Genomic DNA, 23,585 nt, shown 5'->3' with positions numbered 1-23,585 from the left:
GAGAATTTGAAGAGTACAGTCACAGAATCTTCAGTTCCTCCCTGAAGTAGCTGGGTAACAATGTTTGTGCACGTTTCCTGAGTTGTTTTACAGATGCTAAACTAAAATCCCCACCAAATGGAAGAAGTTAATTACCTGATGACCGTGAGCACTGTAGCCCCCAGACCTACTGGAGCCTCGGGATTGATCATGTTAACCCCTGTGACACTGCCCCATTGCCTCACCATCAACCAATCAGAGACTTGTCCCAGGGCTGATAGCTCACACCCTGTGACTCTCCTCCTCACCTTGCTTTAAAAACACTTGAAACCCACCCGGGATTTGCAGCCTTTTGAGCATGAGTCGCCTGGTTCTCCTTTGCAAGAAACCTTTCTCTGTGCCAAACTCCAACCCCGGGTTCGTTTCGCCTCACTGTGGGTGGGGTGCACAAATCTGGCTTGGGCAAGAGAAGAAGGTAGGGGGCAGGCAGGGACTGTCATCTCTGCCCTCTGGAGCCTGGGGTCCATCCTTCACCCAGAGAACGACTCAGTAACAGGCTTAGCCCGGTCCGGGTGGGAGAGGGGAGTGGCCGTCTTTCTGTCCGGGAAGGCTCAGGGCTCGATGAGGGGGAGGGTGGAGGAGGGGAGCCTGGAGACCCCCGCCCCAGTGGCGGGGCGGGGCAGCGGGGGTGTGTGGTCCTTACTCAGCAGGGCTAGCAGGCAGGCTGAGCCCGAGAGACAGTCGGCCTTGGGGGCCGAGCCGGGCTCCGTGACCCCCGTGAGCACTGGGGAGACCCCCCAGACGGGGGCGGGGCGAGTCCCACCGGCCGGGCGGCCCCTCGCGGGCTTAGCACGCCCGACAGCACTAACCAGCCGGCCCAGCAAATCTTTTGTCGGGGCGGCGCTGAGCCAGCAGGGCGCCGCCCGCTATATCTGGGGCCCCCTGCACGCCCGCGGACCCGCACTCCAGGCGCCCAAGGTGCACCATGGCGCAGCGCTCCGGGAAGGTGAGTGCCCGAGGTAACCGCCGGCCCCGGGGCGGGGCCCAGAACCCCCTTCCGTGGCTCTTGATGCTCTGGATGGGGGCTGGGGGTGGAGGGTGGCAAATTGCTGCTTCGTGCGTGCCCTTTGCATCTGACAACCCCAGGGTAGCCTGGCCCTGGCTGAGGGCCTCTGTGATGTGGGGGTTAGGAAGTACCCCCATCACCTCTTCTAGCCCCTCCAGCAAGTGCTGGCCCTGGGGCCCCAACCTCCACCACCAACCAGGAGCAGGCCAGGGTGGTGAGCTGTGAAGGGTGCCTAGGTTGCGGTGGGGGACCCTTGCCTTGCCTTGCAGGCCCTGGGCCCCTGCTTCTTTCCCTGAGGCTGTTCTAATGTGGCTTCTCCTTCCTCAGAATCTGCCCAGGGGCACTTGGGACTAGTTATCTGCACAACCATTCAGACCTGAGGGGGCCTCCGAATTCTGTGGGTGACAAGTTGTCCTTGAATATCTGGGGGTGGGGAGAGCCCTCAAAGAGACTTGTGCAGGAAGGAGGGTAAACTTGGACCTCCCCCCCTCTTCGCTAGCTCCCTGTCTTTTGGTCTCCAGGGGCTACATTCAAGGTTAGTGAGTATTACTGCATCCGTCTGCGCGGGCTAGGTTATGCCTCAGTAACAAACAGCCCCAAGAGCTCCCCTCCACCACGGTCCACGCACCCTCTGTGCTGCAGAGCGACACCCTGACAGCAGCAGAGGCAGAGGGAGAGAGGAGAAATGAGGAGTTTTCAGAGCTTCCGAGTCCCCCACACGTCCCTTTGGCCAAAGCCTGTGGCTTCACTTAACGCCAAGGGGCCCAGAGAGGCAGTTTGTACCATCAGTGACAGCACACATACATGATGACTGCCGTCACTCCGCCCAGGTAGCGTTACTTTGCCAGGCCCCTTCTAGGAGCCCAAAGTATTAGTTGCTCAGTTGTATCTGACTCTTTGTGACCCTGTGGACTGTAGCCCACCAGGCTCCTCTGTCCATGGGATTCTCCAGGCAAGAATATTGGAGTGGGTTGTCATTCCCTTCTTCAGGGGACCTTCCCCACCCAGGGATCAAACCCAGGTCTTCTGCATTGCAGAGGCAGACTCTTTACCATCTGACTCACCAGGGAAGCCCCTGAAGAGCTATCGAATGGTTGGAATGTTAGGTTCCTCGGCAGAAAGGGAGTGAGTTTGAGGTTGATATGGTTCATGTTTTTGTTTTGTTTTTTTTTTTTGAAGTACAATTGACTGACAAGATTGGCTTAGTTTCTGGTGTATGACGCAGTGACTGGATATTTTTATCCCTTACCAGATGATCATCAATAGGTCTAGTTATCATCTGGTTCACGGTGTTCAGTTTGAGGACACCCTTCAGCGCTACATCACCATGGCACACGGTGTCTGAACTGACCACTGGGTTAGAAAAGCTCCAGATCTAACACATGCATGTCACCCGGAGGGGTGGCCTAGGGCACAAAGGGACGGGGCTACATTGAAAAAACCTGCTTTTGAGCCGTTAATCCCGCGCTGGGCCCTGACTTGGCTCTGTTGGATTCAGTCTGTCTGGTGAAGCAGATGGATGCCAGAAACCTGACTTTCTGAAAACTGAGTATTTGGTTATAATGGCGAGTCCTGAGTGAAGTGTTTTCTCTTGGAAGTGTTTCCTTGGATGTTGTGTTTTAAAGATGAACAAAAATTGAGTTTAAAAACTGCAGTGGCAGTTTGAAAAGAGCCAGTTTTCACAGGGGCCCCTGGACAGAGGGGAAGTGCCTGTCTCCTCAGATCTTCTGAGATTTGTCTGCTCAACCATGGGCCCCTGGGGTGGGGATGGCCGGGCACTGTGGCTGACCTCAACCTAACATCCATGTGTTCTTTCACCCAATCAAGAGACAGGGTTGAGCACCTAGTGTATGCAGCAGATCTGGGCCTGGGGACTCAGGGTTCAGTGGGGCTGTTGGGCCCCACGTATCCATTCCCGGAACTGAAAGGAGAGGCGCGCCCGACCCTTGCCCTCTCACCTGGCTCCTCTAGATCACGCTCTATGAGGGCAAGCACTTCACTGGCAGGAAGCTGGAGGTCTTCGGGGACTGTGACAACTTCCAGGATCGAGGCTTCATGAACCGGGTGAACTCGGTCCGTGTGGAGAGTGGGGCCTGGGTCTGCTTCGACCACCCCGACTTCCGGGGCCAGCAGTTCATCCTGGAGCGCGGCGACTACCCCGACTTCTACCGCTGGAACGGCCACAACGACCACATGGGCTCCTGTCGGCCCGTGAGGATGGTGAGTGGGCCGGGGTCCTCCACCTGGCCGGCTGAGGGGCTTCCTGCTGGAGTGATCCAGGGCTCCATGAGTCTGCTCAAGACATGGAACAGGTATTGGGAGGGGGGTGACCCTCCCAGCTTTAGGAACGGGTGAGACCATGGGATCTTTAAGACGGCGAGATGTCCCCACACAGACCTAGCCCCTCCCGCGCATGGGGACCAAATCGGAGAGCCCCTGGGAGTTTTCATGCCCGCGTTTTCAGCCGTGTATCAGCTTCAATTTCCTATGCCAAAATCTTGCTGAGTTTTCCACTTAAAATGCTATTGGAAACATCAGAAGTTTGGATTTGCAACCAGATGGGGGAAGCATTCAGCTAAAGTAAGGCTCATGTGGGCCTGGTGTGTCCACCAGCCAGGTCACCTTGTAGCGCTTTTCGGGAGCCTTCGATGGAGCGGCCGATGGAAGAAGCTTAGGTATCCTTGGCCAGGCAGCGGGAACTAAGGGACAGGACCCAGCAGACAGCCGCCACTTCACAGGGCGGATGATGAGGGGCGTCACTCCTCCTCGGCAAAAGACTGTATGTGTCTGGTTGTCCCTAGTGTGGGGACTGGGCATTCCTATTCCTTACGAGTCGCCCAAGTTCAAGTCCTAACCAGCCTGCTGTGAGCTCTGGAAGCTAGGGCGGGACACAGCTGGTTCCAGACAGCCAGGTGAGCTGCTCATGGGGCATCTCAGGCCTTGTGTCTGCAGGAGCGCCTCCCTGGACAAGCATCTGAGGACCCCCAGGGGAGGGGCCTCCTGAATGGAAACCCCTCAACCTCTCTCTTTTCTACATGGGCTGCAAACCCAGCTGGGTTTCGGTCTCTCAGATTATAAGAATACTTTCCTACGCTTCCCATCAGGTCACAGACATTTGGAAAAAAGGAATTGCCATGGCTGGCCCTGGGTCTTGCATAATGCTATTTGTATGAAAACTATCCCGGGTATCTTTTGAATGCTGTTCTCATAAAGAGCTGTCTTTGGGGCCAGCTCTGGCGTAGACCCAGCCCCTGCTGGCGCCAGAGCCCAAGGGGAGCTGGCCTGCCTCCGGCTTTTGGAAATACAGGGGACTCTTAAGAGGGTATGTCCTCGGCCCAGTGAGTCAGCAGGGATTTCAGCAAATGAGATCTCTTATTTGTTTTAGATTTTTGGCTTCATGTTTTAATAAAAGGTTCTGTTACAGTTTGTAAAATATTATCCTTTAAAAGCTGCCCGTGGCCTGCAGCCCGGGGCGGGGTTGAGGGGGTGATGGGCACAGGAATGCGGTGGTGTGTCTGGGCAGGAGGAAGCCCAATGCCCCAAGCCGGTCCGAGGGCGGCCGCTGTTCCAGGCGGGCTGGCCCTCTCTGGATCCTGGGTTCTTTAGTTGAACAAAGGGGAGAGTAGACTGATTTGAGGCCCTGAATCTTTTTAAAGAAATAGATGCCTTTCATCCAAACAAATCTTATCTGCAAGTTCTGGGCTGAGGGGCGGGTGTTGGGCCTGGGAGGGGGCACTCACTAGCTCTCCAGCCCAGGAGCTCTTGGGTGCCCCCCGGGGCCCTGGGTGAGTTTCCGCTCCCACCCACACGTGGGCACTCCCTTCACCCTCTTCCCTTCCTCACTCTCGGTGGGGACCCGCAGCACGGGGAACACTTCCGCCTAGAAATCTTCGAGGGCTGCAACTTCACGGGCCAGTGCCTGGAGTTCGAGGAAGACTGTCCCTTCCTTCAGAGTCGGGGCTGGACCAAGAACTGTGTCAATGCCATCAAGGCGTACGGGGACGGAGCGTGAGTAGAACCCACCTGGCTGCCGCCCACAAGTCCCCGCCTGCCAGGGTGGGTCAGACCCCCCAGCAGAGGGGCAGCCTGTCCCCTGCCCCGAGACCCTTTCCCTCCCTCCCCCAGCCACCTCCCTGGCCCAGGAAGGCCAGGTTGAGGAGACACGGGGCTCCAGAGGGCCCCCGCCCACCCTCCCTGCAAAGGGCAGGGGGCCCTTTGCAGATAGTCATTCTTTAGGATTGGGCTGGGCTCTGGTTTGCTTGAGCCGGGGGAAGCCTGTTCTGGGCAGGGTGACCCTGCCCACTTGCCCACCCTTCACTGACCCTGCACTGGACCTCTCTCCTACCAAGCGCCCAGCCCCCCTAGGCGGGCCTCCCTGAGGAGATGCACCTCACTTCTGGTGGACCACGTGGCTGACTGTGGTCCTTCCACCAGCCGAGGCAGGCTGTGCGCCCACTGTGCACGCCCATCGGGCCAAGTTTCACGGCCCCTGTGTGCACCCAAGCTGGCCATCTCCTCCCCATCTACCTGGCTGGGTGAACGGTGTGTCCCCATTTTACAAAGCAGCAAGCTGAGGCCCAGAAAGTTATCCCTACCCTGCAGTGAGTGGCCCTGCCAGGATGACAGCCAGGCCTTTGGCTCCAAGTCAGACTGTCCCTGCTCCGGAGCCTGGGGTCTCCCCAGACCTCAGCCCCAGCCCCCAGGAGAAGAGCCCCAAGACATGGGTCCCAGGAGCCTGGCTCTTGTCACAGCGTCTATGGGATCCCTTAAGGCACAGGGTCAGGATGCCAGGGACTGAAGGAAGACGCTCCCCACCTTTCCTGGCATAACTGATGTAGGCTGCTGGGTCCTGGGCTCTGACCCAAAGGTCCTTCAGAAATTCCAGGTTTGCCCCAAGCTGATGGCACCTGGGGTTCTGGGGGTAGAATTCCAAAACAACCATTTGCTGGCTAAATTGTATTTTGTGAAGCCAGAGTCATACCTTTGGGTAGAAGGTGTCCTGAGCCCTGAGCCCCAACTTCCACCCACCCCCGGGAGTCCCAGGGGCTTGTTTAGAAAAGAAGACAGGGAGGTAGGAGCTAAGATTTGACTATAGGGACTTCAGGCCCCTCTTTACTTAAGAGGGGGCGAGGCTCAGAGGGGTGAGGGGGTCACTGGAGGCTGCCCGTGAGGGATGCTACCTCCGGCTCTGGGCTCTGCTCGTTACCCATGGAGCTTTCATCCTTTGTCTCCTGTGACTTCAATTTGAAAAAGAGACATGTAAACCCGTGGCCAAGACAAGCTGCCTGATGACGCCCCAGGATATGTAGTCTGGGCAGGGAGGGGCGTGGGGTGGCGGCTGTGGGTCAGGGGGATTGTGGGGCTTCAAGTACAGGATCTGGTCAGCCCCGGCCCCTGACCCCTGCCCCCCTCCACCCAGGTGGGTTCTCTACGAGGAGCCCAACTACCGGGGCCGCATGTACCTGGTGGAGAGGGGCGACTTCCGCAGCTTCTCCGACTGGGAGGCCCACAGCGCGCGCGTCCAGTCCCTCCGCAGGGTGGCCAACTTCTTCTAACTGCCCACCCACCCACCTGCCCACCGAGGTCTGGCCGCAACCAGGAGCCACTCCCCCAAGGAGAAGGCCAGTCCCCTCTGCCCACCCCAGGACCGTGGGGAATAAACATCCTAAAAGCCAAGCGCTGAGTGACTTCTCTGCCCTTTGTGACCAAGGGACAGTGTTGGGATAGGTGGGTGGGTGGGGGCGCCCCAGGCTCTGGAGGAACCGACCACAAAGGGGTGGAGGGGGACATGGTGAGGCATCTGCTGGGAGAAGTCAGGGCTGGAGGGGACCTGCAGGTCGTGGAGTCCAACCATGTTGTTTCACACGTGAAAAGTCAATGACCCACATAGGGAGGCACCACCTTGGATCTAGGATGGGAAGAGGTGTTTCCACCACCCGAAATGCTGCCCCGGCCAGCCAGGGGAGAAGGGGAGGGTATGATGGGGTGGAGGAGGGGACGGGGGTGGGGGGCAAGGATGGAGGGTGTGATGGGGTGGGGGAGGGGGCAGGGGGAGGGAGGTCGTGATGGGGGAGGGGTAAGGATGGAGGAGGTGATGGGGTTGGGGAGGGGACTGGGCGGGGAAGTGGGGAAGGCGGGCAGGGGGAGCTGCCAGGCAGCATGGTCTGCTCCACTCCACCACCAAAGCCTGACCCAGGGCCCCTGAGTCGGCATCTCGGGGAGAATCTTGGCCTCAGGGATCTCATAGGGGAGGACCTTCTGAAAGGATGGCTGGACCGCAGGGGCACATCACCCCTCACAGCCCATATGGAGAGAGAAATTGAGGGGCTTGGAAGAATGGGGGATTGCTGCCTGATCAGGTGGGCTCTGAGGAGGGGAGGGGGAGGATACAGGAGGCGCCTTCAGGGCTGAAAGGCCAGGGAGCATCCACTCCCCCACCCCTGACTCTCACAGCGCTGCTCAACCCAGGACCCCCGCTCTCTTCACCCCAAGGAGAATTCACGGAGTTTCTCTGTACCGTGGGCCCTCTCCAGGGCAGTGGGCCCACCTTGGTGGGGTGGGCTTGATGGGAGGGGCATTCACACACACACATCCCCCCCAGGGGACTGGGAAGGAGGAACCTGGCCTGGGAGGGAGTGGGGTTTCCAGGAATAAGAGACCACCATGGCCTCCCTGATGGCTCAGTGGTAAAGAATCTGCCTGCCAACCCAGGAGACACGCGTTTCATCCCTGATCCGGGAAGATCCCACACGCCTCGGAGCAACAAAGCTCCCCTAAGTGCCGCAGCTATTGAGCCTGTGCGTTGAAGCCCAGGAGCCAAGGCTCCTGAGCCCCCGTGCCGAAACGACGGAAGCCCGAGCTCCGCAACAAGAGAAGCCGCCGCAAGGAGAAGCCCGCACACCGCAACCAGATAAAATCTGTGTGCAGCGACGGAGGCCAGCACAGCCAAAAATAAATCAATCAACCGTAAAAAAAGGAGCTCCCGACCCCTCCCCAGCCACACTTCAGTGTCCAGCCAACCCCCGTACCCCTCCCCCGCCACCTCAGTGACCCAGGTAACGTGGTCTCCTGCCCACAGCTGACCGCTAGAGTCCTGCGCTCTCTCCATCCAAACCAAGCACTTGAAGAAACTACCATGAAACTCACCGCAAACCAGTGCAAGACCCTGAGCCCACAACGCCTCGCCTCCTGTGAGTCGAGAAGAGGGTTTGCCGAAAGCCATGCTCTTGTGTTCTCGGCTGGCTTGTTGGGGGAGGCGGTCTCTCTGGTCAAGCTCAGCCACGCTTGTCTCCAGGTGTGGGAGGCCCTGCCTGAAGCCAGGCCCCTGTGCCTGCTCAGCTGGTCTTTCCTGCAACTGTCTGACCCCTAGAGCTCCACATCAGGCCTAGGAGAGGAGGGGTCAGCAGTCCAGCTGGCCCCCAGCCTGCAGGACCTCACACTCCTTTCCCCAATGTTGATGCTTCCATTGAAGTTTTTATTTTATGCACTGACTTGATGCCGGGCTCTGTATGAGTGGAATCTGTGTCATTTTACTTACGTACGAAAGTGAAGTCACTCATTCGTGTCCGACTCTGTGACCCCGTGGACTGTAGCCTATGAGGTTCCTCCATCCATGGAATTTTCCAGGCAAGAGTACTGGAGTGGGTTGCTGTTTCCTTCTCCAGGGGATCTTCCCGACCCAGGGACTGACCCCAGGTCTCCAGCATTGCAAGCAGACAATTTTACTGCTTGAGCCACCAGGGAAACTTACGTACAATAACACCACGATTGTGATAAGCTTATTATCGCTGCTGCAAAGGAGAGCTGGACACAGACAGGTTAGGCAACTTGCCCAAGGTCACACAGCAGTCAGGGTTCAAACTGGGCCTGGCTGATAACTTTTGCTCCTTATCACTGCACCAGACTGCACACATATTTGCATATGTGGGTGTATTTCACAAGAGTTAAGGTAACAGTAGTCCACCCAGCAGCAATCACACACGCAGAACCATAGTCCCTGCGTCACCTCATTCAAACTCCCAGTGACCCGTGAGGAAGGGGGTCAGAAGAAGCAGGATCTGGCGCGAATTGGGAGCAAAGTGTGTCAAGTCGGCGCAGGGCTAGGATAATGGAAACTGTTCTCTCATAGCTCCAGAGGCCAGAAGTCCGAGATCAAGGTGCTGGCACCTCCAGCATGCAGGTGGCTGTCTTCTCCCCTGTGTCCTCACACGGCCTTTTCTCTGTGTTCCCTGTGTCCAAATCTCTTCCTAGAAGGACACCAGTCATATTGGATTAGAATCCAACCTAACAACCTCATTTTCACATAGTCACCTCTTTAAAGACCCTGTATCTCCAAATGCAGTCACATTCTGAGGTTCTGGGGCTTCCCAGGTGGCGCTAGTGGTAAAGAACCCACTTGCCAACGCAGGAGACCTGACTTGGCTTTGATCCCTGGCTGGAGAAGATCCCCTGGAGGAAGGCCTGGCAACCCACTCCAGTATTCTGTCCTGGAGAATCCCACGCACAGAGGAGCCTGGCAGTCTACAGTCCATGGCGTCGCAGAGTCAGATAAAACAGAAGCTACTTAGCACGTACGCACATTTGAGGTTCCCATATGAGTTTGGGAGAGACATGTGGCAGCCCGTAACATGAGCCAAACAGCCTCTCTGGACCTCAGTCTCCTGCTCTATGACATGAGCTCGATCACGTCTGTTGTTCTAGCTGTATGTTCGCGTGGGTGCTCAGTCGCTCAATCGTGTCCTACTCTGCAACCCCATGGACCATAGCCCACCAGGCTCCTCTGTCCATGGGATTTCACAGGCAAGAATACTGGAGTGGGTTGCCATTTGCTCCTCCCGGGGATCTTCCCGACCCAGGGATGGAACCCCCGTCTCCTGTGTCTCCTTGCATTGGCAGGCAGATTCTTTACCACCAAACCACCCGGGAAGCCCTGTTCTAGCTGTTTACGCAGCTATAAAAGTCAAACAAGTAACTCTGAGAAGGTGCCGTGTGAATACTGGTTACTAGCTGTAAGGGACGCACTTAAGGTCATCCAGGACCCCGGCAGAGCAAGGGTTAAGGGCCAGCTCGGGGTCTCCACCCTGATCTTCTCTTGGTCCCTCACTAGGCTGTGTCCTGGACAAGTCACTGCTCTGTGCCTCAGTTTCTCCAGCTGTATGGTGGGAATAATCCCTTCCCAGGGAATTAAGGGAGACTTGCCCATGGCCGAGGAGCTCGGTCCAGTCCGGGGAGCCTGGCGAGGGGCCAGGCCTCGCAGCCCTTCCGGAGTTCCAGAGGTTTCTCTGAACTCATCCTGCTCCCCAGCACCTCTTTAACTGGTGATTTCGGGCCTCAGCGATAGGCCTGTGCTCCTGGGTGACCTCCCGTTCCCCCGGCCCTCTGCTGCCTCATGTGCCCGCCAATCTGCTTCTCAGTCTCAGGAAGAAAAACAGGATTCCCAGCAAAGTGCTTGTGGGCAGGCCTGTAATTTGTCTGAAGTCAGGCCAGGGGGCCGGTGGACCGAGGGCCAGCGCCTTCTGAAGAGTCACACACGCCTCACATACTTGCGTCTCCGCTCTGTGGCTTGGAGAGCGGGGCTCTCACCCGGCCGTCTCTCGTCCGCAGCCCTCCGGCCCCCCACGCCCCCTGACCACCAGGAACCGCCTGTGCTGTGTAGCAGGCCTGTCTGACTCCTGGAAAACATCCCCTCTGAAATCCCCACCGACGCTCCCCCCCCCCCCCCCCCCCCCCCCCCCCCCCCCCCCCCCCCCCCCCCCCCCCCCCCCCCCCCCCCCCCCCCCCCCCGCTTCCATCCCGGTAAGTCCCAGGATCCTCTGCGCCCCTGGAGACCACCCCCACCATGTTCCCTGAGACCTCCTCCCGTCTCTACCTCCAGGGCCCTACAGATCTGTGTTCCCCTCAAGAAAGCACAGAGATTTATAATTTAAAAAAAAAAAACCTGTTGAATGAGAGGATTTAAATATGTAGCTCAAAAAACAAAAAATGTAGTTCCTCAGTTTCTGTTTGGGAAGATGAGAAGGTTCTGGATGGTGGTGGTGGTGATGGTTGCCCCCCGAAAAACGTCAAGGTGTTTAATGCCCGGGGCACTGGAAAACGGTTCAGAGGGGTGAGTCTTCTGTCCTTAACGTGTTACCCCAATGAAGACACACGGTCTTTCTCGTTCTGGGGGCGCTGGGGGCTGTCGGGAGGTAATCTGCACATAGAAGAGACTCCCGGATTTTGGCGGACGCCATGGTTCCACCTGCCCACCCCTCCTGGCACCTGAGGAGTCTCTCAGTCGGTCTCCCGGTCCCCCTCCAACACACACCACGGAACCGGAAGTGCGGAAGGGGACGGCCGGGGTGAGGGCCTGGGCTGAACCCCCCCACCCCCGCCCCCCACACACACCCAGTACCCGGCGGCGGCTACTGACAGAACCGGAAGTGCGGAAGGGGACGGCCGGGGTGAGGGCCTGGGCTGAACCCCCACTGCCTGAGTCCTGTCCCTGCCCGGCCACCCCCATCTGCGGAGCCCCATGACCCCAGAGGGAGTGAGTGCGCTGAGGCCTGCAAGCCCAGACCTGTAAAACGAGCTTTGTGTAAACAGGCTCCTGGCCTCCCTGCTGACTGCGGCTGAAAGCCCTACTCTTTGGAATCAGTGATTGAAAACATCCGAAGAGTAGAGCGGACAGACGTGGAGCCTCGGCCTGGCCTTACCGAGGGGGGCCGGGCGGTGGCTGCCCTGGACGGGCCTGTGGGTTTGGAGCAGGCTTTGCTGGACGCTGAGAACAGCCCCTTGGTCAGGGCGGGTCACGGGGAGCTGGCTGAGCGGGAGATGAGAACCCTGCTCCTGGCCAGGCGGCCAGCCCCCAGGCTACCAGTGCCTGGGAGAGCGACCATTTTACTGAAAAAAAAACGAGATGGGAAAGGAATGTGAAGGCATCTTTGGGCTTTTGGAAAAGGTAAGACAGTGGTGAGGCCAGGGTCAGGTGAGCGTCCACAGTATTCTGTGCAGCAAGTTCTGCCCGAGTGAGAACGGAAATGCGTCCTGTGATGCTGAGTCTGAAAGATAAACCCATTTCCCAGGAGGAGCTCAGTGATGCCTGGGACTCGGGCCAGAGAGGAATTTCTTCCCACTGGGTCCTCAGGACCCGTGCTGAACATCACAGGCTGCCTTTTCAACAGATCCCCCCCACAAAGAAAAGAGCAAGTTTCTTTGGATTCTTTGCTAATCACATCCCACAGGGTTAGGCCAGTGGCATTACGCCAAAGTAAGCTTTCCATGGGGGGAGAAGATTTAACATCACTTGTTTACATAGGAACTTTTAGCAAATTCTATGAGAATCTGGGCCACTGAAGCAGGGCCTGGCCATCCTTGTTGTTCAGCTGTTAGTCGTGTCGGACTCTTTCCGACTCAAGAACTGCAGGACACCAGGCTCCTCTGTCCTCCACTATCTCCCAGTTTGCTCAAACTCATGTCCATTGAGTCAGTGATGCCATCCAACCATCTCATCCTCTGTCGTACCCTTCTCCTCCCAACCTCGATCTTTTCCAGCTCAGGGGCTTTTCAAATGAGTCAGTTCTTCACATCAGATAGCCAAAGTATTGGAGTTTCAGCTTCAGCATCAGTCCTTCTAATGAATATTCAGGACTGATTTCCTTTAGGATGGACTGGTTGGATCTCCTTGCTATCCAAAGGACTCTCAAGAGTCTTCTCCAATACCACAGTTCAAAAGCATTAATTCTTCGACTGAGATAAGCATACCTTAAAAATATTCTTCGTTTCGTAAGTAGTATAGGATTTTGGTGTCTGATTTATCACTTAGTTCATAGGTTATGGAATATTCAGACGGTATCTTGATGGGGAGTGAACATGAGTCACGCTCTTGGACTCAGAGGCCAGCCGCCCTATCACACCACTTCGGGCATGGTACACTGGCGGGGCGGGTGGGGTGTCAGTTGGATTGTCCCCCTGTTGGGAGTGGGGCAGCGCTCAGGTGGTACCCACGGGGTGGTCCCTGGGGCCTTTCTCCTCAGCGACCACGGAGACAAGGGTGTTTGTGTGTGAGCCCTGGGCAGCCACGGGTTGGGGGCAGTGAGCGACTTGGGTCCGTGACAGTTGCTGTGGGTCCAATGAGGCGGCAGTCACAGGGTACTGCTCCCAACCAAGTGAAACTCAAGGTGGGGATTGGACTGTCTCTTCTTGGGAATGATTTCTGGTGCCAAGTCACCCCGGGAGAGGAGGAGGCCGGAGCCAAGTGCACTCACAGCCTCATCCAGACATGCATTCCTCAAGTCCTGGCTGCCAAGAAGCCGGCTTTTCCCGAGTGCTTGACCTTCTTTAACCTGGGTGTTCATCTCTCTTTCACTTGCTCTCCTTCCAGTAAATCCCCCTTTCTTGCTTAAACCCACGAAACTCAGTTTCTTTTGCAGCAGCCGAAGAATGCCGACCTCCCCCTCCCAGTCGACCCCTCCTTTCTGCTCCCAGGAAAATAAAGGCAGGTGTGGAGTTAGCGGTCCCCTGGACCTGGCCTCCACCTGAAAGGACCTGAAATTCATGTAAATACTGTTTGTAGGATTAGCAGCTCCGGTACGAATTACCCTTGGCTTCAGAATCCACATGGAGAACAAGCAAATACATGGTTTTGTGGGCAGCTAGAAATCTTCTGGAATGAGTGAAAACAGATGTTGCTAAACCAGGCTCCCCCATTGTCCCTCCAAGTCACACACAGACACACATGCATGCACGCTCTCTAACCAGGGTTCCTCGCTGTGGCAGATGAGGCAGAAGAGAAGAGGCGCCGGCGTGCAGAGGCTCTGAGGTCTCTGCCCCGAGGGTGGCTGTCGGCTTGCTTGTCTCATCCCCAGAGAAATTCTGGGCCAGCGGCATCAACGGACCCTCTTCTGAATATTCAGGCAAAGGCACTCTTGCTAGATCTCCACCCAGGGTCTCTCTGGGGAAATTCCGTGGGACTGGACAGGAAGGTTGACCCATGAGCCTCCTGTGCATTGGCACAGAGGTGGGCTTACTCCTTTCAAGCCACTGACTCTCTGTCATTTGACAGACAAGTCCTTAGACTTGGCGTGAACAGAGCTGGAATCTCAGATCTCTCCACTCACTAGCTGAGCCACTTTGCTTAACCGCTCGAGGCCCCAGTTTCCTCATCAGTAAAACCGGGAAGATAATACTTACCTTGAGTTGTTGTTATGGAAGCCAAAAGTTATTGAAGTGAAAAAGTGTTAGTCTCTCAGTTGTGTCTGACTCTTTGCCACCCCATGGACTGTAGCCTGCCAGGCTCCTCTGTCCATGAGGTTCTCCAGGCAAGATTACTGGAGTGGGTTGCCATGCCTTTCTCCAGGGGATCTTCAAAACCCAGGGATCCAAGCGGGGTCGCCTGCATTGCCGGCAGATTCTTTACCATCTGAGCCACCAGGGAAGTATAATTGTACCTGCCTCGAGATTGCCACTTGATTACAGTGAAATCATATAAAAATTCCAAAACATAGGAATTTTTGTTTCATGCTATGGGTGTGTGTGTGTGTGTGCATGCGTGTGTGTGTGTAAAATCTGTAAGAAAGCTTCTACCCTTGGCAATGGTCACTTTCATATTGGCCGGTGAATACAGAGACCTGGCTTTATCTCTTGATAATCTGTTGCAGACAAGATGCTGGTGAAGAGTGTGAGTGATGTGTTAGTTTCAGGTAACTATTAATACTTGCAAGGAGTTGGCAGAGTTGGCCTGAAACCAGAGATGGCTGCCACCTGCACTGGGAAAAATGAGGACGCTTAGGAAGGTGTGTGTGTCAGATATTTCTCCCTGAGGCTGAAATCTGGAATGTAGGGAAAGACTCTCTGCCCACCCCCACCCCTACCCCACCCCCCGTCCCCTCCACCCTCCTTCCTCGCTTAACAGCAAACAGAAGCCTAGTGATTCCACTTGAAGAAGAATTGTGAGATGTTTAATTGTTACATAATGGGAGGGACCCTGTGCTGGGGGCCAGAGAGGGTAGAAAGGATCAGACCAGGGCCCTGAAGGAAGGAGAGATGGACCCCTTGGAACAATAGGAATAGGTGAGCCCAGTTCCTAACAATAACAATAGGAATAGGTGGGCCCTGCAGGCCCACCGCCCCCTACCCCCTGCTCCCCCACCAACAGAGTGGATGCTGAGGCAGCATTTGCTCAGCTAAACTCGGACAATTCGGGTGTTTCCAGTTTGTGAAAACTGCAAATAAAGCTGCTATGAAAATTCACGTGTAAGTCTTCATATGGACGGATGCTTTCATCCTCCTGGGTAAAGGAGAATGGATGAGTCATGTGGTAGGTGTATGTTTTACTCTCTAGGAAATTGCCAAACTGTTTTCCAAAGTGATTGTACTGTTTTATATTCTTATCAGATGTGCAGGCATGCCTCTGAGATACGGGTTCAGCTCCAGAGCACAGCAATAAAGTGACTATGTCAATACAACACGTCACACAAATGTGGGGTTCTCCCACTACACGTAAAAGTTATGTTTATACCATAGTGTCCTGTGTGCAACAGCATTATGTTTTTAAAAAGTGGTGGTGGATTAGTCCTAAGTTGTGTCCGACTCTTGTGACACCATGGACGGTAGCCCACCAGGCTCCTCTTTCCATGGAATTCTCCAGGCAAGAATACTGGAGTGGGTTGCCATTTCTTTCTCCGAGGGATCTTCCGGACCCAGGCTCTTTACCGACTGAGCTACGTGGGAAGACCCTTTTAAAAAGTACACACCTTAATTTTAAAATGCTTAAATATACTTTATTGCTGAAAAGTGCTAACAACCATCTGAGCCTTCAGCAAGACCTCCTAATAACATCAAAGGTCACTTATCACAAATCAGCGTAATAAATACAATGTGCCCTACCTACGAATCTTCAAGTTGTGAATTTTAGAAGATGTGAATGTGGAGCTTATGAACGAAGACCTGATGGAATTGGAGGTCCAGGGAAAGGACGAAAAGAGGCAAGAGGTTCACAACGCCGGAGATGGCAGGGAGGTTTTCTTTCTTCGAGGAGGCGCTGTTAGGTTTTGAGGTGCAGAACTACACGAGGATTGCCGCAGCCATGCAGAAAGCAGTCCAGTGCTACTGTGTTGTCGATGATGGGAAGAAAAGAGCTACTACCCAGCCATCAGCGGATCTTTGTTTCAAGAGGGTCGATAGCTTTGGATCCAGCAAGAGCCTGTGGCATTGATGTCAGGTGTGAGTGACTTTGCAGCTTGCCCTCCGTCTCCTGTTGCAGACGATCCTTCAGCTCTGCCAACTCCCAGCTCCCCTCCTTCTCCCGTCAGTCACTCTTCTTGCCTGTTCACGCGGTGCCAGCCCCCGTATGCCAGCTGCTGTCCTGGACTACTGTACTTTTCAGGGCACTGACCAGTAAGATTAAAAACAGTTTTCTTCTTTTGTGTGTTTTTGTCTTTTTAAAGTGTTATTTGTGTGTAAAGTATTATAGACCTCTTATCGTCAGCACCGTATAGCTGACTGTGTTAGTTGGGTACCTAGGCTCACTTTGCTGGACTTAGGAACAAACCGAACTCACAAACATGCTCTCGGAATGGAACTCATTTGTAGGTAGGGGGCTTAGTGTAGGATAACAATGAAAAAAAAAAGGAAATATTTTAAGAATTACCAAAATATGACACAAAGACATAAAGTGAGCAGCTGCTGTTGGGAAAAGGGAGCCGATAGACTTGCCTGACACAGGGTTGCCTTGAAACTTTTAAGTTTGTGAAAAGCAGTATCTTCAAAGTGCAGTGAAGGGCAATAGAACAAAGTGTGCCTGTGCATGAAAGTTCATATTCTGGCCAACAAGAATTCTTGGTATGAATAGGCTTGTTCATTTTAACGATTCTATGTGTGCAGTGGCATCTCATTGTGGCTTTAATTTTCATTTCTCTAATGACTCGTGATGTTGAGCATCTTTTCATGTGTTTATTGGTACTCTTCTTTGGAGAAATGTTGTTCAAATCCTTTCCTCATTTTTAAGTTGGATTATTTGTATTTTTATTGTTGAGTTGCAAGATTTTTTAAAAAGTATATTCTGAATATGAAACCCTTATCAGAGATATGATTTGCAAATATTTTCTCCCATTCTATGGACTGATTTCTCACTTTCGTGATAGTATATTTTGAAGCTGCTGCTGCTACTGCAGCCAAGTCGCTTCAGTCGCGTCCGACCCTGTGCAACCCCATAGACGGCAGCCCACCAGGCTCCCCCGTCCCTGGGATTCTCCAGGCAAGAATACTGGAGTGGGTTACTATTGCCTTCTCCAATATATTTTGAAGCACAGAAGTTCTAAATTTTGATGAAGTCCAATTAAAAAAAAATGTTTGCTTACATTTTCAATGTCATGTCTAAGACATTATTCCCAAATCCAAGGTCATGGAAATTTACACCAATGTTTTCTTCTAAGAGTTTTATAGTTTTATCTCTTATGTTTTAGGCCTTTGATCCATTTTGAATTAATTTTTGTATATAGTGTGAGGTAGGAGGTCCAAATTCATTCTTTTGTGTGTGGCTGTCTAGTTGTCCTGGGCTTCCCAGGTGGCGCTAGTGGTAAGGAACCCCCCTGCTGTGGCAGGAGACTTAAGAGATGTGCGTTTGATCCCTCGGTTGGGAAGATTCCCCCAGAGAAGGACATGGCAACCCACTCCAGTATCCTTGCCTGGCAAATCTCCATGATCAGAGGAGCCTGGTGGGCTATAGTCCATAGGGTCACAGAGTTGGACATGACTGAAGTGACTTAGCATGCATGCATACCTCTATTTGTCCTGGCACCATTTTTTAAAAGGATTGCTCTTTCTCTCATTGAATTGAATTTCTCTCAAGACTTGAAATTGAATTTCGACCCTGTTGAAAATGAATTGACCATACTTGTATAAATTTATTTCTGGTCTCTCAATTCTATTTCATTGGTCTGTATGTCTGTCCTTGTGCCGTAAATGTTAGTTGCTCAGTCATGTCTGACTCTTTGTGACCCCATGAACTGTAGTCTGTCAGTGTGAGGCAAGCAGAAGTAACGCCATGGCAGGCAGCTTAGATTAGGAGTAGGCCTTCCTACTTCTGGGTGGTAAGATTATCAGGCCACCTGGATACAACCAATTAGCTTTCGCTTAACACTGACCGCTGTTTGCCAATTAGGAAATTAGGAACAGGGCAGAAACCCCTGGGAAAGTCCCGCGAGCGCGAAAGTTTTGACCAATGAAATTGCTTTGCAAACTTGTAACCAATCTGCTTAAACCAACTACCAACGGCGTGTGCTCACCCTATAAATTTGTGTAACAGCTTGGGCTCGGGGCTCTCTGACCCTGCACCACTGCGTTGGTTGCGGCAGAGGCCCTGGCTCGAGTCAGTAATGAACTTCCGTTTTTGCGAATTGCATTGTCTTGGAAGCCTTCTCTCTTCCTGTTCGGGGATTTGGACATCGGGTATAACAGTCAGGTTCCTCTGTCCATGGAATTCTCCAGGCAAGAATACTGGAGTGGGTTGCTATGCCCTTCTCCAGGGGATCTTCCCGACCCAGGGACTGAACCCAGGTCTCCTGGATTGCAGGCAGATTCTTTACCATCTGAGCCAGCAGGAAGCCCATCCATATGCCATCAGTTCAGTTCAGTTCAGTCGCTCAGTCGTGTCTGACTCTTTTTGACCCACGGACTGCAGCATGCCAGGCTTCCCTGTCCATCACCAACTCCCGGAGTTTACTCAAACTCATGTCCATCGAGTCTGTCATGCCATCCAACCATCTCATCCTCTGTCACCCCCTTCTTCTCCTGCCTTCAATGTTTCCCAGCATCATGGTCTTTTCCAATGAATCAGTTCTTTTCATCAGGTGGCCAAAGTATTGGAGCTGCAGCATCAGTCCTTCCAATGAATATTCAGGACTGATTTCCTTTAGGATGGACTGGTTTGATCTCCTTGCTGTCCAAAGGACTCTCAAGACTGAATGTTAAGTCAACATTGAATTCCTGGAGTAAATCTCACTTGCTCTGAATGTTGTATGGTTTTTTATATATTGCTAAAGTTTATTGTAGAACTTTTGCATCTATGCTCATGATGACTACTGATATGTAATTTTATTTTCTTACAATGTCTTTGATTTTGATATCAGAGTAATACTAGCCTCACAGAATGAACTGATAAGTACCCCTTCCTCTTCAATTTTCTAGAAGCATTTGTAGACAATTGGTCTTTTCTTCCTTAAATACTTGGAACAATTTCCCAGTGAAGCCATCTGGACCTCAAGTTTTCTTTGAGGAAAGGTTTTAACTACAAATTCCGTTTTTAAAATAGACACACGCTATTCAGATGATATTTTATTCTTGGTGGAGCTTGTGTCTTTTGCGTTTCTTATGTATGGAATTTGGTGAGTTTCTTGGATCTGTGGATTTGTAATTCTCATCAAATTTGGAAATGTGCAGCCATTATTTCTTCAAATATTTTTTCTCCTCCCTTCTTCCCTCTTCTTCAAGGGCTCCTTGCTGTTGTTGGTCAGTCCTTAATTCGTATTTGACTCTTTGTGACCCCATGGACTGTAGCCCGCCAAGCTCCACCATCCATGGGATTCTCTAGGCAAGAGTACTGTAGTAGGTTGCCATTTTCTTCTCCAGGGGATCTTCCTGACCCAGGGACCAATATATAAGGCTGCCTAAAGTTGTCCTACAGATTATTGATGATTTTTCCATTTTTTGAATTCTTTTTCTCTGCTTTTTGTTTTGGATAGTTTCCATGGCTACATCTTCAAGTCTGCTAATAGTTTATTCTGAAATGCCTACTCTGTTGTTAACTCCATCCAATGTTGCTGTTGTTTAATTTCAGACATTGCTTTTGTCTCTAGATGTACAGTTGGGACACCGTGCTTCTACATCACCTTTTGAAAACCTGGAACACAGTTGCAATAACTGTTTTCATGTCCTTGTTGCACCACTCAGCCCCGTGGGGTGTGGGTTGGGTACAACCCCTTTCCTGCCTTGAGTAGTTACCTCCCATGCCTGAGTGGCTCTGTCTCCAGTTGGGGATGGAAGAGGGGCCTTTCGTAGATATCCAGGGGTCTCTGCTCTCTGGGACTCTATCCAGTCAGCTCTAAGCACTTCATTCATCCTGGACGCTCAGCTGTTTCTGAAACTCAGGGAGTCCACTGGGCTCAGTCCAAGCTCCCCCTTTCCTGTTCTGAGGTCTGGAAATTCTCCCAGAGCAGTAAGTGGTCCTCTCGCAGAACTCCCCTCATCTGTCCCTGTCTCTCAGGAATTACTATCCTTTATTGCCAGGTGCCCAGTGTCTTGCAAACTGTTTGATGTTTGGTTTTTGGTTGTTTTGGGCTTCCCAGGTAACACAGTGGTAAAGAATCCGCTTGCCAACACAGGAGGTACAGGAGACACAGGAGAGGTGGGTTCGATCCCTGGGTCTAGAAGATCCCTTAGAGGAGAAAATGGCAATCCACCCCAGTATTCTTGCCTGGAAAATCCCATGGTCAGAGGAGCCTGGAGGGCCACAGTCCATGGGGCCATGAAGAGTCGAACATGATGTAGCACGCATGCATGCACGCACTGCTGCTCGTTGTTCCAGGTAGCAGGCGGGAGACTAAACTCCATCCCTGTTACTCTGTGTCAGCCAGACTTGAAGTCAAAGCTAGTGAATTCTGAAAACTCTTTAAAAACTGTCTTCCCTTTGTCTTGTTAGCCCCTGATATTTCTCTGAAGCTGCCAGGAATAGTCTGTGGGGGAGATAAAGTGAAATTTGGAGGGCTGGGATGTCTTCCAGCTGGCTTTAAAACTTCAGCATAGGCATGTCTTTGCTAACACAGTCCTGGTGAGACACCCAGGAAAGAACCAAACATTCCAGTACCGGATGTGGAGTGAGCTTAGAGAGCCCTGTGTTTGTCGGGTCTCTGAACCTCCCTCGGGGCCCGTCTCTGAGTGGCAGCTCTCTTACCCAGAAGGCCTGACTCCTGACTTCTCAGGCCAGCAGTTAGAAGCTGTGGCCAAGAGTGGCCTTGTACAAAGGAGATTTTCTTGGCGTGAGAAAATCGGGCTTTTTTTTTTCGGGCTTCTAGGCCTGCTTCTTTTAAAATCTTGACCCTTTCTGGAAGGGACAGTGACCTCTTGGAACAGATTGGATGCATGTCGCCCTGGGAGTGATGGGGGTGGGGATTGGAGTCCGGTGGTCCAGCTCAGCACCCCTTGTCCAGAGACTAGGGACTCTCTGCTGTCTCTTGCTGGTCCCATCCTTCTCTGGACTCTGGCAACACTCCCAGCTTAGGACACATGTATATACGGCATTCTGAGGGTGTTTGGGCTTCCCAGGTGATTCAGAGGTAGAGAATCCACCTACCCAGGACACGCAGATTTGATCCCTGATCCAGGAACATCGCCTGGAGGAGGAAAGGGCAACCCACTCCAGCATTCTTGCCTGGAAAATCCCATGGACGGAGGAGCCCAGCGGACTACAGTCCATAGGGTTGCAAAGAGTCAGATACAACAGAGCACGCAATGCAAGTGTTTGTGGCCATGTTTTATTCTCCAAATAATTTTAATTCTCTGGCTAACATTAATTATAATAGTAATACTGAGGCTTCACAAAAGCCTCTTCTTTTTTTTTTTCAATGATACAGTATGTTTTGTGTTTTCGTATGGTAAAATACCCGCAATGAAAGTTACCATTGTGACTACTTTAAATTGTTCAAAGTACCTTCACATTGTCATGCAACTGTCACCACTCTTCACACACTTTTTCACCACCCTGTATCCAAACCCAGTGCCCATCTGCCTTTCCTGATGCCCGCAGAGGCCCCTGAAGTCATTATTTCTCACAGGTGGGATTGTGGCTCTTTGTGTGGCATGTATCTGAACACCCCCAGCACAGAGTGGCCTCCTCCATTGTTCTTAGTGCCAGGAGTGCCCTGCCAATCTTCAGGAAATCGTCCTGTTTCTTCCATCAGGGCTCTGGGTCCTCAGAGGGGTCTCTGGAAGACAGTTAAGGACATGATGTTTCAGGGGAATTAGGCATTGGTTTTTCCAGTAGACATGTATGGATGTGAGAGTTGGACTATAAAGGCTGAGCACCAAAGAATTGATACTTTAGAACTGTAGTGCTGGAGAAGGCTCTTGAGAGTCCCTTGGACTGCAAGGAGATCAAACTAGTCCATCCTAAAGGAAATCAACACTTGAATATTCATTGGAAGGGTTAATGCTGAAGTCTCCAATACTTTGGCCACCTGATGCGAAGAACTGACTCATTGGAAAAGACCCTGATGCTGGGAAAGATTGAAGGCAGGAGGAGACGGGGACAACAGAGGATGAGGTGGTTGGATGGCATCATCAACTCAATGGATTTGAGTTTGGGTAAACTCTGGGAGTTGGCGATGGACAGGGAAGCCTGGCGTGTTGCAGTCCATGGGGTTGCAAAGAGTCGGACACCACTGAGCAACTGAACTGAACTGAAGGCGTTGTTTCCCAACTTTGCCACCTTCTCGCACTCCTATTAGATTTGGGCAAAGTTCACCAAAGCAGAGTTGGTAATGCTTGACCTGGGAAGAGAAGCCGACTCAGGACAGCCTCTTTACTGCATGTGCACACACCCAGACACCCCACCCCATCTCACACACATGGTCTCCCCACACCCATAAGGAAGTAGACAGGCTCACTTACCCGCCCCTGCCCCCCCCCCCCCACCGGAGGCACCACTTCGTGCCAAACCAACACTGGGGGAAGAGAAATAAAGGAAAAGGGCAAGAAGAACAAAAACTGCCTCAGCTTGGACAGAAGAAGATAGTGGAGGTGAGCAGTACTGGACCTTGGCCAGTGGACGTTTCGTTGACATTGTCAGCCCTTATGAATGGGCTCTGTGTACTGGGAGCTGGCGGGGGGGCAGGTTTGTGTTGGTGGTGGCTGAGGAACTGAAACTATGCCTCCCACCTTGCTCACTAATATTATGTGGCCCCCTGATAGTTGAACTTTTCTCAAACCCTAGTAGACGGGCTCCTTGAGGGTGTGGCTGTGGTCATCTCACACTGCCTTGGACCTCCCCACTTCTTGAACACCCCCTCCTCCGGTGTCCAAGAGAACAGATGCCTCTGCAGACCATTTGGGTCTCCCCTGACTCTTTTCCTTTGTCTTCTTACTCTTTATTTATTTTGCTTTGGCTGTGCCTGGTCTGATTGCAGCCCTCAGGATCTTTGTTGAGGCATGTGGGATCTGGTTCTCTGCTGCTGTTGTTCAGTCACTAAGTTGTGTCCAACTCTTTGCAACCTCATGAACTACAGCACGCCAGTCTCCCCTGTCTTTCATCATCTCCTGAAGTTTGTTCAAACTCAAGTCCATTGGGTCAGTGATGCTATCCAACCATCTTATCCTCTGTCACCTCCTCCTTCTCCTGCCTTCAATCTTTCCCAGCATCAGGGTCTTTCCCAGTGAGTCAGTTCTTCACATCAGGTGGCCAGAGTATTGGAGCTTCAGCTTCAGCATCAGTCCTTCCAGTGCTGGGGCGCCCGGCATTGGGAGTGTGGAGTCTCAACCACTAGACCGCCAGGGAAATCTCTGTCTTCTT

The 23,585-nt window shown here is 52.8% G+C and overlaps 1 protein-coding gene and 1 long non-coding RNA gene across 2 annotated transcripts in view; one reads left to right on the top strand and one right to left on the bottom strand.

Annotated features, from left to right (window-relative positions):
- The first annotated feature begins 431 nt into the window (after nt 1–431).
- CRYGN (crystallin gamma N) lies at nt 432–6,715 on the top strand. The gene is made up of 4 exons (XM_043462484.1): nt 432–985; nt 3,017–3,265; nt 4,908–5,053; nt 6,465–6,715. Exons 1-4 carry the CDS (start codon nt 965–967, stop codon nt 6,598–6,600), a joined length of 552 nt encoding a protein of 183 aa, XP_043318419.1. The 5' UTR covers nt 432–964; the 3' UTR covers nt 6,601–6,715.
- Nucleotides 6,716–21,534: 14,819 nt separating this feature from the next.
- Nucleotides 21,535–23,585, bottom strand: part of LOC122438888 — a 3,271-nt gene continuing 1,220 nt past the window's right edge. The window contains exon 3 of the long non-coding RNA XR_006268678.1: nt 21,535–22,002. This is a non-coding gene — a long non-coding RNA (uncharacterized LOC122438888). The remainder of the gene's footprint in view (nt 22,003–23,585) is intronic.

This window comes from Cervus canadensis, chromosome 3 (genome assembly GCF_019320065.1).
Source record: "Cervus canadensis isolate Bull #8, Minnesota chromosome 3, ASM1932006v1, whole genome shotgun sequence".
In the NCBI taxonomy this organism is placed as follows: Eukaryota; Metazoa; Chordata; class Mammalia; order Artiodactyla; family Cervidae; genus Cervus; species Cervus canadensis.
This window is presented reverse-complemented; position numbering and strand designations above follow the sequence as displayed.